We start from the raw sequence: 14530 nt of genomic DNA on the forward strand, positions 1-14530 counted from the left end.
CAAACCATTTTAATTATACAACAAAATAGAATGGTCTGTATTAATTTCCATTGCCAGGATTGTATAATGGAGCAAAATTATAAAAATAAAAATATGCAAATGATCCAAATGGTTCATTCCTAATATTTCAGTGACATCACATACAAAAGGGAGTGGGGATGGTAGGGGGGAGAGACTCTCTTTCAGTGCATTTCTTAGAGAAAGTATCATTCGTATTCTGGTGCATACCCTAGCAAAAAAGGGGGTGGGAGAAAGGGGAGGAGGAGAGATGGCCAACTGTTTACAAGAAAAAGAAAGAAAAACAGCTTTTTTGACCAAAACAATCCACAAAATCTTAGCTGAGATGGGGAAAGATTCATTCTTTCAAGACCCTAAGAATGACATTGAAGGGCTTGAAAATAAAGTTGTATTTTTGTTGTTGTTAAAGTGGACAAAATTCAATAAGGCAATAGAAAGTGGTGGTGGGGGGGATGTGTTCATGTATTGTTGTTTTCAAAAAGAATGGCATCATAAAACATTTCTCCTGTTGGATTCTTCTTGTGTTCTAAAACTTGCCTTGCATCCCCTGTGTGGGATTTTTGTTTTATGCGTACCTCGATTACAGCTCCCACTTGCATCACCATCACTTCGTGTGCTAAAAAATCAGTTGTCACAGCATACAACAAACAAACTGAAGTGTGCAGCAGTTACTCACCATATCCATGAATGCCTCCTGAATGGAAAATTGTTCACATGCATCATGTTCATAGTTCTATCAGCACCAGTCTTTTTCCTCGTTTGAAAGCTTAATCTGTTACGGTATTCATAGATACATTCCACAACAACTGCAGCATCAGTTAGTGACATGGGCTATTGCAAAAATTATTGTATTCCACATATGTGAGGATCTCCAGGATTCGAGGACAGAAATTCCAGAAGGTTTTCTAGCTATGTGTCCATCCATTAATGCAATTCGCTTGCATTTTTAAAAAAAAAAAATCACAAAAGTAATCGTGTACATTTAATAATTTATCCTAAATGAAGACAATGGTTCCCCTTGGAAAATACGAAGTATAAATTAAAGCATCTTCATGTGCAGCATTTTTGACAGTAGGAAAAGCTTAGTCAAAAGTGACTTTCTTGTCATCTGGGCTAGATCAGTTTTTAAGAGGAAATGCAAAACTTCACATTGTTTTGCCATGCTGTCCTTTAGAAACAAATATTGCTTTTTCTTCCTTCTTAAGCACATATTCATCAGTGGTTGCTTTAATTACCTTTCCTTTCTTTATGAGAAAGAATGGACAAAGAACGGAGGTTAATCCCATACAAAGCAAACTTTTCATCTGGAAATGCAGCCTCTTGACTCACGGCTTCATAAGAGAGAACCCTCAGGAAGAATGTGATTTTCCTGCTCCATATGAAAAGACGACAATGACATACCATTATGAACTGAAGTTGTTGCCAGGATTCAATTCATAGTTGCTATTCAACCCCATCATAAAGCTTGTCGTTTTTACCTGGAAGAAAAATGACTAATGCTGCAATACTACGTACACTTGGTAGGGAGCAAGTCCCATAAAAATCACCGGGGCTTACTTCTGAGAAAACACACTTCGGATCATGCTGTAAGGTATCAATTCTTTTGCAGCAGCGCCTAGGCTTGTTTGTGTGTGTGTGTGTGTGTGGGGGGGGGGTTGTGTTAAACTAGGTATTATACTCTGTATAAAAACTATGTGTGTGCCTCCATGTCTTGCCAGAAGAAAGCTGAGTTTACGGTCCTATGTAATCTAAGAATGCCTTCCCTGAAGTCTCTCTTCTGTTTCCTCAGGAAGAATCGGCTCCTCAACACCAGTTATTAATATTACTCCTGATTGTCTGGCAACATCCTTGGATAGACAGATTGTGAAAGACAGCCCTCGTATACCTTATGCACAATGCAGACAGCAGGATCTTCTTTCCTCCCTTCCTTCTAATGGTGATTTCCGAGATACCCTTTGAAAGCTTTGTCTCCTTTTCTTACAGCAGACTCAGGACACTTGCAGGCGAGTCTGTGGCACTATAATTGTGCAGCAGAATTAGCTCTGGGCTGCAGTGAATGCTGCCCAAAAGAGGATGTACTAGCGTCAAGGGGCCCCTCTAAGTGGGTTCTCCATCCTGGCACAGTGTATCCTCTAGTGCTTTTCCAACAGACAGCCAGACAGAAAGGAGAAGTGTAGTCATTTAAAGAAAGGGTAAACCAGGCAATTCCAATAATAATAACGATGATTATGATAATGATGATAAGAAGAGCAGCAGCAGCAGCAACAATATTAAAAAGGCTTGTCAATCTAAAATGTGAACAAATAAAACGGTAGCACATAATGTGAAGCAAAATATTTCACCATTTGCAAGATTGGCATGGGTTTTAAAAACAAACATCATGGTACGTTCAACCTTCCTGCGCACCCCCTGCCCCCTGCACTAAATGCAACGAAAGGGGGAGATACTTGAAATGGCCTTGGTTTTGCACTGATGGAAGCCGTTTACAGGTCAGACTCTCCAAACGAACACTGAGCTATTTGGACAGGAAATCCTGTACCGTTTGAAGTCAACTGACAAGAACAACAATCCCATAAGCTGATAAGGGTTTGTATTAAGGAGCGCCCCACGATAAGAGAGACGCTGCAAAGCACGTTGTGTTATTTGGGCACCTCCTATTTCCTTAAGGACGGATCTCAGTCGCCCTCTACGAACCCTCCAGTGAGCCCCAGCACTGTTGTCATTCTGGAACAAGAATCAGATAGTAAACTATTGGAGACTAATAGGATATTGGGGATGAAATCGCCTTTGTTGAGAGCTCAGGAACAAAGCATCTGCTTCTGTGCATTCACCTGCTCACAATGGTGTTTCCCCCTCCCCACCCACCCCCGCCCCCAATCCAGGCTGTTGACACCAGAATTCCAATAAAGGTAAAAGGGGGGTGTGGCAACGTGGTTATTGCATGCAAGTCACGCTGACTGAAGTTTCTTTTTTTCCCCGCCGCCCCAAATATATAACACAAAATGGCATGCGTGTTTGATCACTTAAGTTGGAAGGCTTAAAGAACACCCCACAACACAATAATACACACACCATCAAAGATAGAAGGCCGACATGTTTATTAAATGCAAGGGGTTTCAGTGGCATTGATCATTTGGGGCTGGTTTATTATTAAGCAGGTTAGCAAAGCCCTCCCCAGGAAAGGCTCTGAAGTACAGTAAAAGAAAACTCAAATAAAAGAGGTACAAAATGGAAACGTGCGTCGCATTTCAATCTAACTCTGCCTTTTGCCATTTCCATTCACTGCCCGCATTATCTCTCCGTACTGTTGGCAAAGGCTATGACTCATCTTGCTGTAGAATGTCTTGCATGCTGTGGATAGATGCGACACAAATCATTCTCTCTTTCCCTCTTTCTTTTCCCCCTGAAATGCTGAGATCACCTTAAAAGCATCAGTGTGCTAGGGGCTGTATAGCAGCTAACCTTTTGCTCCCTGAGAGGAAGGAGTAACGCAAAGTCACATACCCCAAGTCAAGGTGCATAGTATCCAAGTCCAGCCAAGTGACTTTGGCACCTGAGGCAGAAACTCCCACTGGTGCCTCTCCGCAAGAGCAAAACATATAAAAACAATACATTACATAATCAACAATTCCCTGCCCTTTCATGACATCCAGAACCTGATGATGTCATGGTAGGGCTAGCCCAGCTGTGTGCAGAAAGAAAGCTTCTGCCACAAATAACATACATGCTCAATAGAGCACAGTGATATCCAAGACACTAAACATCACACGAGGGGCCGCGGTGGCTTAGTGGTTAAGACGCTGAACTGCAGACTGGAAGGTCGGCAGGTCAGCAGTTCGAGACCCGAGTGCCGTGTGATGGAGTGAGCTCCCGTCTTCAGTCCCAGCTCCTGCCAACCTAGCAGTTCGAAAGCAAGACATTGCAAGTAGATAAATAGGTACCGCCTCGGCGGGAAAGGTAACAGCGTTCCGTGCACCTCGGTGTTCAGTCATGCCGGCCACATGACCACGGAAGCGTCTTCAGACAGCGCTGGCTCTTCGGCTTAGAAACGGGGATGAGCACCGCACCCTAGAGTCGGACACGACTGGTTGGGGACACCTTCACCTTCAAACATCACACCCTAGGGCAGGGGTGTTGAACCTCTCTCTGCCCAAGGGTGGAACTCCATTTCAGAGAAGCTCTCAGGGGCAGGCAGCATTCCAGTGATGGGCAGGGCTTCAGGCAAAAGGGGTGGGCTAAAGGCAAATGGGATGGAGGCAAAAATACCAGCATATTTTTGTATATGGGAGCAATCCTATCAGGATCGGCGGCCTCCTCCAAACTCGGAGGCAGCCGCCTATCCAACGCATGGCAGGCAGGAGGACCACAGAGGGGATCCTGTCCTCTGTGCTCCAGCCGCCCTGCACTCATGGCTAGATGGCTGATTTCAGCTGTCTAGCCACGGGATGTCAAAGCAGAGGGTGGGGAGAGCAGATGACGCATAGGAAGTGTCATATTGGCACTTAGGAACCCCCTGCCCCATCCCTGGGAACACCCTCTTTTCCCCCGCTTCACGCTGCTCTTATGAGCCTGGAGCCCAGGGACGATCCACACTGCCTATGAGGTGTGGGAAGATGGGGCACAAGCTCCAAGGTCAGTTCCTAGAAAGCAACCAATCCTATGGCTGTCTAGCCTCTGTCTAGCAGCCATAGGATTGTGCCCTAACGCTCTTACTGGCAGTAACCATGTCTTAGGAGAGGCATTTCAACCATCTGGAATGTGAGGGAAAACTGCACAAAAGCCAGGAAACCAGCAAATGATTGGAGTTGAGGAAAGCAGTTGGGACCAGGGAAAGGGGGCCAGAGGTCCTGCACCACTGCTGTAGGGGGAATTCACAGGCGGGGGCAATCCTTATCACTCGATAATTGCAACATGAATTGATGTATGTGGAAGAACAGCAAGCACAGATCAAACACCAGAAACAGGCCTTTCATTTCACCTCACTTTGCCACACCAGTTCTAATGCAGCTGAGGTGGGGGTGGGGAGGACAAAAGCAGCGTGGGGAGGTGGAATTGTGTAAACTGCCCAGAGAATTTTGGTTATTGGGTTATTTATATTTCTTAATACAAATTAAGAAAATAAATAAAATAAAGATGGTGGTCTGTAACCAGCCGTAACAAATCTCCTAGTTGCCCAGACCACTCCGCAATGTCTACCCCAGAAGGATATGTGGTGCTGTGTGTGTGTGTGTGTGTGTGTGTGTGTGTGTGGCAAGTGGGAAAACACCCTCCCCAGACAAATAGCTCACCCCTACATTGGTCACTGCAAGCTGGGTCCCTGCAGTTGCTTGAAGGAAAGGCACTGTTCACATGCAAATTATAACTGAATCATAAACAGCATTTTTTTAAAAAGAAGCTGCTGTCTGAAGCATGCATAATAGAGTCACGTTCCACTGACATGCATGTATCCGTCATGTATCCATCATGCATTTATCAGTCAGCCATTAGATGTTTGCTCCTCCTCTTTCACATTGGCTTCGAAGTACATATTTTCTCCAGTTTGTGTGTGTGTGTGTGTGTGTGTGTGTGTGTGAGAGAGAGAGAGAGAGAGAGACAGAGACAGAGACAGAGAGACAGTTGGACAGATGGTCAGACATGCTGGCAGGCTTAAGACACTCACTTCAAAAGCGGTAGCTGTGTCAGACTGCTGCAAAAACCACAAAGAGTCTTGTGGCACCTTAGAGACTCACAAATATATGATGGTATACGTTTCCATGGACTGCAGCCTACAGATCAGATGCATCTAGCCCATGAAAGTTTATGCCAGAATAAATGCACAAATCTTAAAGGTGCCAGGAGATTCTTAGGGCCCAATCCTATGCATGTTTAGACAGAAGAAAGTCCTACAACTCCCAGCATTCCCCAGCCAGCATAGCTTAATATTGCATAGCCTATCACGTTAATTAAAAGCACAGACACAAATGGCATCCGGGATGCCATTTGCAGCCGTAAAGGCCGTAGTTTAAGGTAAATGCACTCCTGGATGCCATTTGCAGCCGCAGTACGTCCCCTTCAGCCAGCGATATGGCATGGCGGCCGTATCGCTGGCAATCCGAGCTGGATGATCCGGCTGAATAGGATTCCACGGGGAGGCGGGGGTAAGTCTTCCATTCCACCACAGACTCCGGGGGGCTGGACTCTTTAGAATCTGGCCTCATTGGAGTCCATGGTGTAATTCTCCGCCATCCCTAAATCCTCAGCATTTCCAGACAGCGTCAGCAAAGAAAGAATCCTACCTGAAACCGCAAAGAACCACTGCCAATCAGTGTCAACAATACGGGGCTAGATGGATCAAGAGACTCAGGATAGGGCTGGTCCCTATGGTCCTAACCCCCTCCATGACATGTGGTATATGAATATAAGATGTAAAAATGCCAAGCATTTATTGTATTTTATAGGAGTGCTATTCATTATCATAAGTGTGTGCTATCTGTAAGTGCAGAGTGATTCGTTCTATGTATGCTACATGCTCATTTTAAGTGCAACGTGTTTTTGGAAGTGGGGCAAAAGAGGTTGCCACAAGGGCAAAATGAGTTCTTGGAAGAAGTTAAAAAGTTCCTTAACTTGGGAGAAGTGGGCCTAAGGGTGCTCCTGCAGTTAGCTGAAAGCCTGGCTGTCTGTGTCAGAAAAAATGCTCCTGAAGTTAGTTGCAAGCCTAGCTATGTCAGCAGGAAATTCTCCTACAGTTTGGTGTAAGAACTGTGGCTAGAAGCTGCTGCTTGAGCCAAGCTGCATAGATGTTTGTTTAAGATAAAGGACTTGAGATAATGTTAGGTAGAATGCTATAAATACTTTTTAACATGGTTGAGCAGAGAGATCCTGGAAGAACGAGAAGCCTGCTAAACATGATTACCTAAGCTCAGCACACCATGCCTGCCAGTTAGGTAAACATGAGATCTTAATGATCCCTGTTTTGTTGGAAGGAATTGGAACTTTAATTTTATTAAGAATATGCTAGCCACTATTTCTATTATACCTTCCATCATCCAAATTGTACTGTATGTGGTGATATGTCTTGCTTGTTTCTTCATTGCAAAGTTTTGTTATTCTCCAAGATTGTTTGATCAATAAATATATGTTTTATGGTACCACTTTGTGTTATCTGGATTGAGAGGTGCTTCAGGGACCACTACCCACAAATTAATTCTTGAAGCCGATAATGCTAAGCTGGGATTTATAAATCTGTTGCTGAGTAGGGTCTGACTATATAGAAGCTGCAGCTTCTCTCCTGGCCAGATGAGCTACAGGTAAGGGAAATAAGCTAGTAGTCAGATGGAGCAGGAATGATTCATAAAGACATTAAGATGGGGTTAAGATTGCACTCTGAATGATCCTACATACAAAAAATGTTCTCCTGCTGAGGGAGTACGCCAGACCTCATTCTCTTTGATACCTAGTTTATGCAGAAGGATTTTTTGGGTGCTCCTACCAGATGAGGTGCAGCAGATGGCTATTGGGCAGGGGGAGGGGAGAGATGGATGGATGGATTCACCACCCACACTCGCTGAACCGCCGCCACCACCCACTCCCACTCACTGCACCACGCAAGCCGCCTGTAATGGTGCACAGATGGCCCCTTTACGGTTGCCATTTACTTAACAGTACATTTATGAAAAATCCCGAGCTGCCATTTTTACGCAAAATGGCAGCTCTCTAAGGGGATGGTGGCCACTGGGTGCTCGTGGACCATGTCATACTCAGTGAATAGGTCCAGTAAGCATGCAGGGGCTTAGTGAATGGGGTTTGGGAGTACGAGTGGGCGGGGGGAGGGTTGCCAGACTTCACTCCCCTCTCAGACTCCTGCAACATCCCTAGGCAAGTAGGGATAGTGGAGAATTCCGCCACGGACTCCAGTGAGGCCGGATTCTTTGGAATCCGGCCCCCTGGAGTCCGTGGCAGAATGGAGCAATCCCCCACGCCACCCCACGAAGTCTGCACGGACCGGATCCTACCTGCCTCCAGTGGGTCTGGATCCAGCCACTGCTGGCCACCGTCCGGGCTGCGGCCACAAATGGCATCCTGTATAGTGGACGCCATTGGCGTGCCTCCCTTTGGCTGTGATAGGCTACATAAGGATTTACGTAGCCTATCATGGCCAAAGGGAAGGATGCAAATGGCGTCCTCTACACTATTTGCATGCCTCCCTTTTTGCCGTGATAGGCTACGTAAATCCTTACATAGCCTATCACGGCAAAGCAGGGACACAAATGGTGTCCCCTATGCGGGACGCTATTTGCGGCCACAGCCCAGCCATGGCCAGATGTCAGACTGCAGTGGGTGGCCCCGGTCGGCGACTCCGTGGACTCACCGTGGAGTGGAGCCAGTTGGGGAGGATTCGCGAGGGGGGAGGAACAGATTGCCTCCCCTCCGTCGAGGATTCTGTGGGGAGGAATGGATCGCCTCCCCCCCCCATCGAGGATTCCGGGGGGAGGAACGGATCGCCTCCCTCCCCGACGGATTCCCCACGGATGCAGGTAAATGGGGTTTTGTACACTCCTATAGGCAAGAGGGCCTGTTCAGTGGTGGCACCCCTGCTGTGGAATGGGCTCCCCAGAGAGGCTCGCCTGGTGCCTGCCTTGGACTCTTTTCAGTGGCAGGTGATGACCTTTTTATTTTCCCAGGCATTTTAGCCTTTTAATTTTTAATCTTAAAATCCTTTAGGGATTTTTAGTTCTTTAAAAAAGGTTAAAATGTGCTATATTCTGGAGTTTCTGTAAGTTTAATTTTCAGCTGCTGTATCTACACCTCCTTTGCTTTTATGATTTTATGTCTTATTTTGTTATTTAAATTCTTTTTCATACTTATTTGTTGTAAACCACCCAGGGACCTTTATGCTATGAAGAGGTATACAAATGCTGCTTGTTGTGGGTGAATGAATGAATGAATGAATGAATAAAAAAATAAATCCATAATGTGAGCAGTATAAGCACAGTTTTTTCACTTCTCTAAGAATTAAGCCTCTGAGCTCATTTACACATCACATATTTGAGTCTTAACAAATAAACTCAGGCAGGCTAAAGCCTCGGATAGTTATTTTTAATCCCCAGTTAAAGCAGACACCATGTATTTTTCATATTATATTCTGTGCTTATTTATATAGTCAAATATTTAGAGGAGGAAACATTTATGTGGAGGGAGTGGGGGGTTGGGGAGGAAAGCTCAGGGTGGTTTGACACATGAAACTGAAAAGTGTATCTTGCTTCAATCAGCTTTGCCATGCAAATGCAAAATTTGCATTGGGCAGAAATGTTCATTTATATTACAAGTGCCTCATTCTCGACCCCCCCCCCCACACACACATGCACACCACATTAAACAAAGATCAGATATCCCCACAAATAGGATGGAAGAGGCTCAAGGGCAATTTCAGCTTCATACATCAAGCTAGCCATGTTTTTGACACTGTTGGACAGACTTTTAGGAAGGATCCCAACATAGTCACAAGCATAGCATTCACTCAAATGTGGAAGGAGGATACATATGTGCATATCTTGTTCACGATATTCAACAGAATTTTTCCCAATGAAAAAATAGGGATGGATGGACTCGCCTCCATCAGCGCTTGGTGGATGCTCGCCAAGCCACCTCAACCACCTGCTGTGCCAGATGAGCTACTGGGGGCATGGAGAACAGCCGACGAGCATTGCAGGGCCGCCTGTCCCTGTAGAGAGCTGAGCCACGATTATACACAAAATGGCGGGTAATAGGGGAGAATGGGAAAATAGGGGAAGAGCTGATCACTTTTCAATGAAGAAACTAAAATCCGCAATTATCCATGGCAGCATCTGAAGCCAAGCCCCCTGAGGGGGGAGCAGGATGGGGGGCCTCATGGCAGTGGGGATGATGTCAGGAGTGCTTCTGAGTGCAGGGAGTGGCATAGTAGTTCAGATTCTGAAGAAGAACCACCAGACATGGGGGAGGTAGGTTCCCAGGCTAGTCCAGACATGGCTAGGCAGACTCCTCAGGTTTCAAAGGAGGAGGGTCCCTCTTCACCCACCCCTGTGAGAGATGGAGACTAGGGAGAGGTGGTGTTTGGTGAGTCTGAATTAATAGATGCAAGGTGCAGATGCAGAGCCAAGAGGGAGATGGCCGGGGCAGAACTTAGAAGGTCTGCCCGATTGGCTCTGCGTGAACAGTGGCACTTAGAGGCCTCACCAGAGACAGAGAGAGAGAACTCCTCCACCCCTTAAGTTAGGCTAGGGAGCCTGCCTTTATTTCAAATGGTGGGCAACTTTCGTAGCTACCTTTTGAACCCCCCATTTCCTCGCAGACTGAGAGTCACTGAGAATTTGCATCTGTATGACCCTTTGTGGATTAAAAGCTGTAGATTGAAATCTCTTGTCTGTGATTGATTTCAGCATTTGAAGTTCAGTGTGGGTAAAAGGAACCCTGACACTCCATGTTGTTGGTCTCCAATTCCCATTAACCCCAGCCAGCATGGCCAATGTCCAGGAATGATGGGATTTGTAGTCCACCAACCTCTGGAGGACCACTGGTTCCCTGTTGCTGTTCAGTCGTTAAGTCGTGTCCAACTCTTCGTGACCCCATGGACCACAGCACACCAGGCCTTCCTGTCCTCCGCTCTCTCCCGGAGTGTGCTCAGGTTCATATTCATTGCATCGGTGATGCTATCTAGCCATCTCATCCTCTGCCGTCCCCTTCTCCTTTTGCCTTCAGTCTTTCCCAGCATCAGGGTCTTTTCCAGTGACTTTTCTCTTCGCATTAGGTGGCCAAAATATTTGAGCTTCAGCTTCAGTATCTGTCCTTCCAATGAGCAGTCGGGGTTGATTTACTTTAGGATGGACTGATTTGACTTCCTTGCAGTCCAGGGGACTCCTAAGAGTCTTCTCCAGCACCACAGTTTGAAAGCATCAATTCTTCGGTGCTCAGCCTTCCTTATAGTCCAGCTCTCACAGCCATACGTTGCTACTGGGAAAACCATAGCTTTGATTAGACGGACCTTTGTCGGCAATGTGATGTCTCTGCTTCTTACTATGCTGTCTAGGTTTGCCATAGCTTTTCTCCCAAGGAGCAAGTGTCTTTTAATTTCATGGCTACAGTCACCATCTGCGGTGATCTTGGAGCTCAAGAAAATAAAAGCTGTCACTGCTTCCATTTCTTCCCCTTCTATATGCCAGGAAGTGATGGGGCCAGATGCCATGATCTTCGTTTTTTTAATGTGGAGTTTCAAACCAGCTTTTGCACTCTCCACTTTCACCCTCAACAAGAGGCTCTTTAGATCCTCTTCGCTTTCTGCCATTAGGGTGGTATCGTCTGCATATCTGAGGTTGTTGATAATTCTCCCGGCAATCTTAATTCTGACCTGTGATTCATCCAACCCGGCATTTCTCATGATGTACTCTGCGTATAAGTTAAATAAGCAGGGCGACAATATGCAGCCTTGTCATACTCCTTTCCCAATTTTGACTGAGAGTCACTGAGAAGTTGCATCTGTATGACCCTTTGTGGATTAAAAGCTGTAGATTAAAATCTCTTGTCTGTGATTGATTTTGGCATTTGAATTTCAGTGTGGGTAAAAGGAAGCCTGACACTCCATGTTGTTGGTCTCCAACTCCCATTAACCCCAGCCAGCATGGCCAATGTCCAGGAATGATGGGATTTGTAGTCCACAAACCTCTGGAGGATGACTGGTTCTCTGCCCTTGCGGTAAAAAAGCAGGAACAGGGCTGGCCCGTGACATTTTGCTATACGAAGCGCAGGACAAGATGGCAGCTCCCCATATTCCATGTACAAAAGCCAACCAGACAGACCGTAAGTTGGATATTTCTTCAACACTGGTGACTGGAGAGTGCACCTGAGGGGAGCAGGCTAGCTTAGGAGATGCACGGATGTCTGTGTGGCACAGACAGATCTGTCCACTCCTCAGCCCTCAGCATCTGCCACCCGAGATGGCTGCTTCACTCTACCTGCTACGGCCAGACATTTCTTCCCAAAAGAAATGTGAGCAAGGAGCCAGCATGGTGTAGTTAGACTGCTGGAATACAACAGAGGAGACCCAGGTTCAAATCCCCACTCAGCCACAAAATTCACTGGGTGGCCTTGGGCCAGTCACTCGCTCAGCCTTATCTTCCTCACAGGGTTGTAGTGAGGGTACATTGTAGGAGCAAGCATTAACACTGCTTTGAGCTCCTTGGAGGAAAGGCAGGATATAAATGTCATTAATAATAACATCACTGGGACTCAGGATCATTGGGAGAGGGATATGGAAATAACTGTGAAAATGCAACCGAATTTCTTTGGCCAGAAAATCTATTTCCACTCAGCTGTTTAGGGCATTTGAGATGATTCATTATGTGTACTAATTAATTTAATTTTAACAGTTGGAGGATACACTGATGTACACACACACACACACACACACACACACAGTCAAAAAAGCATGTATAGTTTGCTTAATGTGTTTGCTTTTCGGGCTTGAACCACAGATGACATACAAGAGATCTTGTATGACATACAAGAGATCTTGTATGACATACATGATCTTGTAGAGGGAGGGGCCATAGCTTAGTGGTAGAGTTCCTGCTTTGCATGCAGAAGCTCCCAGGTTCAATCCCTGTCATCTGCAGGTAAAGCAGGTAAGGCTGGAAAAAGGCCTGCCTGAAACCCTGGAGAGCTGCTGCCAGTCAGTGTTGACAATACTGGGCTGGATGGACCGATGGTCTGACTTGGTATAAGGCAGCTTCCTATGTTCATCTGTGACTGGATTCCCCAATATATGACAGGGTTGGATTGGAGCCCAGAGAGCCCCAAAGCAGTTCTAATTCTGAGGAAGAGATAGAAACCACGGGAGAGGAACCTGAGCGCTGTTCAGAGGAGCTGCCATGGGGAGAGCCCCTCCCAGTACACATTCCTGAGAATGATAGTGACCCTGGCAGGGAGAGGGAGGCGCAACAGCAGTTTCTGGATGCTAGGCGCTGGGCAAGCGTCAAGCAGGAGATGGCGGGTGCTGAGAGGAGGTGCTCAGCCCACTTGGCACGATGGCAACAGCGGCACCCCGATGCCCTACGGGAAAGGGGTGGACTCTCTCCTCCTAGCCCATAAGTTCAGAGGTTTCCCGCCTTACCCTCCAAATGGAGATCAACTGATTACTAAGGTTAGAACCCCCAAGTAGGCAGATCTCTTAAGTCTCACTCGTAGGATCAAGCAATTAGCATCTGTATGCGTCATTAGGTAGAATGGGAATAAAGCCTTGGAAAAGAGCCCTATTGTCTGCGTGTTGATTCTGGCTACCTGAGGATTTCAGAAGGCAGCAGGGGCAATATTAGGGATGTATGAAAGTCACTTACCTTTTCACGGATTGTGTTCGCGGTGGGGGGCGCTCCGTCCCTCCGCCCGGAATCCTTGATGGGGGGGAGGCGATCCAGTCCTCCCCCCCAGAATCCTACCCGGCCGGCTCTGCTCCGCAGCCAGCCAGGCCCATCCACAGCCAGCCAGGCCCGTCCGCAGTCGGAGTTCCAGCTGCAGACGGGCTGCTGCGGATGCAAATGGCGGCTGCCATAGTGGCTGCCATTTGTGTCCAGCCAGGCAGCCATGATAGGCTATGTAAGTATTTACGTAGCCTATACTAAAAAGTATTTACGTAGCCTATCATGGCTGGGGGGGGGGGGAACGGCGTACGCAAATGGCGGCTACGGCGGCCACCACTTACATTCCCTATTTTTTGCTGTTTTAGCCTACGTAAATATTTACGTAGGCTATTACGATGAAAAAAAAGGGGAACGCAAATAGCATAGTGGGTGCTATTTGCATTTCTTCTTTTTTCGCCGTAATAGCTTACGTAAATATTTATGTAGGCTAAAATGGTGAAAAATAGGGAACGCAAATGGCAGCCGCTGTAGCTGCCGCCATTTGCGTACGCCATTTTGTTTTGTTTTCCCCCAGCCATGATAGGCTATGTAAATACTTACGTAGCCTATCACGGAAAAGAATCATAGAATCATAGAACAGTAGGGTTGGAAGGGGCCTACAAGGCCATCAAGTCCAACCCCCTGCTCAATGCAGGAATCCAAGTCAAGACCAGGATGACAATGGCGGCCGTGGCAGCCGGTCGAAAGACCAGCCACCGCCGCCGCTGCCAGAGCCACCGCTGGAGCCGCCGCCACCTGGAACATCTGCCCAGGTAAGCCTTGTCCCAGAGGGGATCCGCGGGGGGCGCAGGGGGCAGGCCGTTTCGCCACGGATTTTGGGGTGCCGAATGCCAGTGCATTTGGCCTCACTGAAATCCGTGGCGGAATTCTCCGCCATCCCTAGACAATATACTTGTCACTTTTAAGCAAGAAGAGGTAACCTTTTCCAGCCCAAGGGCTACACTGCTTGAGGGCAACTTGTCCAGGGGTTGGGAGACAAGCAGTGACCAGGGCCACCCCAGACTCTCACCCACATACACACCTGGCATTCATTTAAATGTAAAAGCAAATATGGAAGGCTTCAATTCTGATTGCATCGCAGCAGC

General features: G+C 46.9%; 1 protein-coding gene across 2 annotated transcripts in view; it reads right to left on the minus strand.

The window, feature by feature from the left end:
- Positions 1 to 14530, minus strand: part of PDE4D (phosphodiesterase 4D) — a 1044072-nt gene that overhangs the window by 440233 nt on the left and 589309 nt on the right. Inside the window, exon 1 of one of the 2 annotated variants that reach the window (XM_084833300.1) lies at positions 695 to 762. The exons of the other annotated variant lie outside the window; for it this stretch is intronic. Within the exon in view, the coding sequence (XP_084689426.1) occupies positions 695 to 747 (53 nt within the window). The 5' untranslated portion in view covers positions 748 to 762. Of the gene's footprint in view, positions 1 to 694; positions 763 to 14530 lie in introns of those variants that run through there. 2 annotated transcript variants of the gene reach the window in all.

This window comes from Heloderma suspectum, chromosome 2 (assembly GCF_057233095.1).
Source record: "Heloderma suspectum isolate Gila_16-S chromosome 2, 16-S_ref, whole genome shotgun sequence".
NCBI classification, from domain to species: Eukaryota; Metazoa; Chordata; class Lepidosauria; order Squamata; family Helodermatidae; genus Heloderma; species Heloderma suspectum.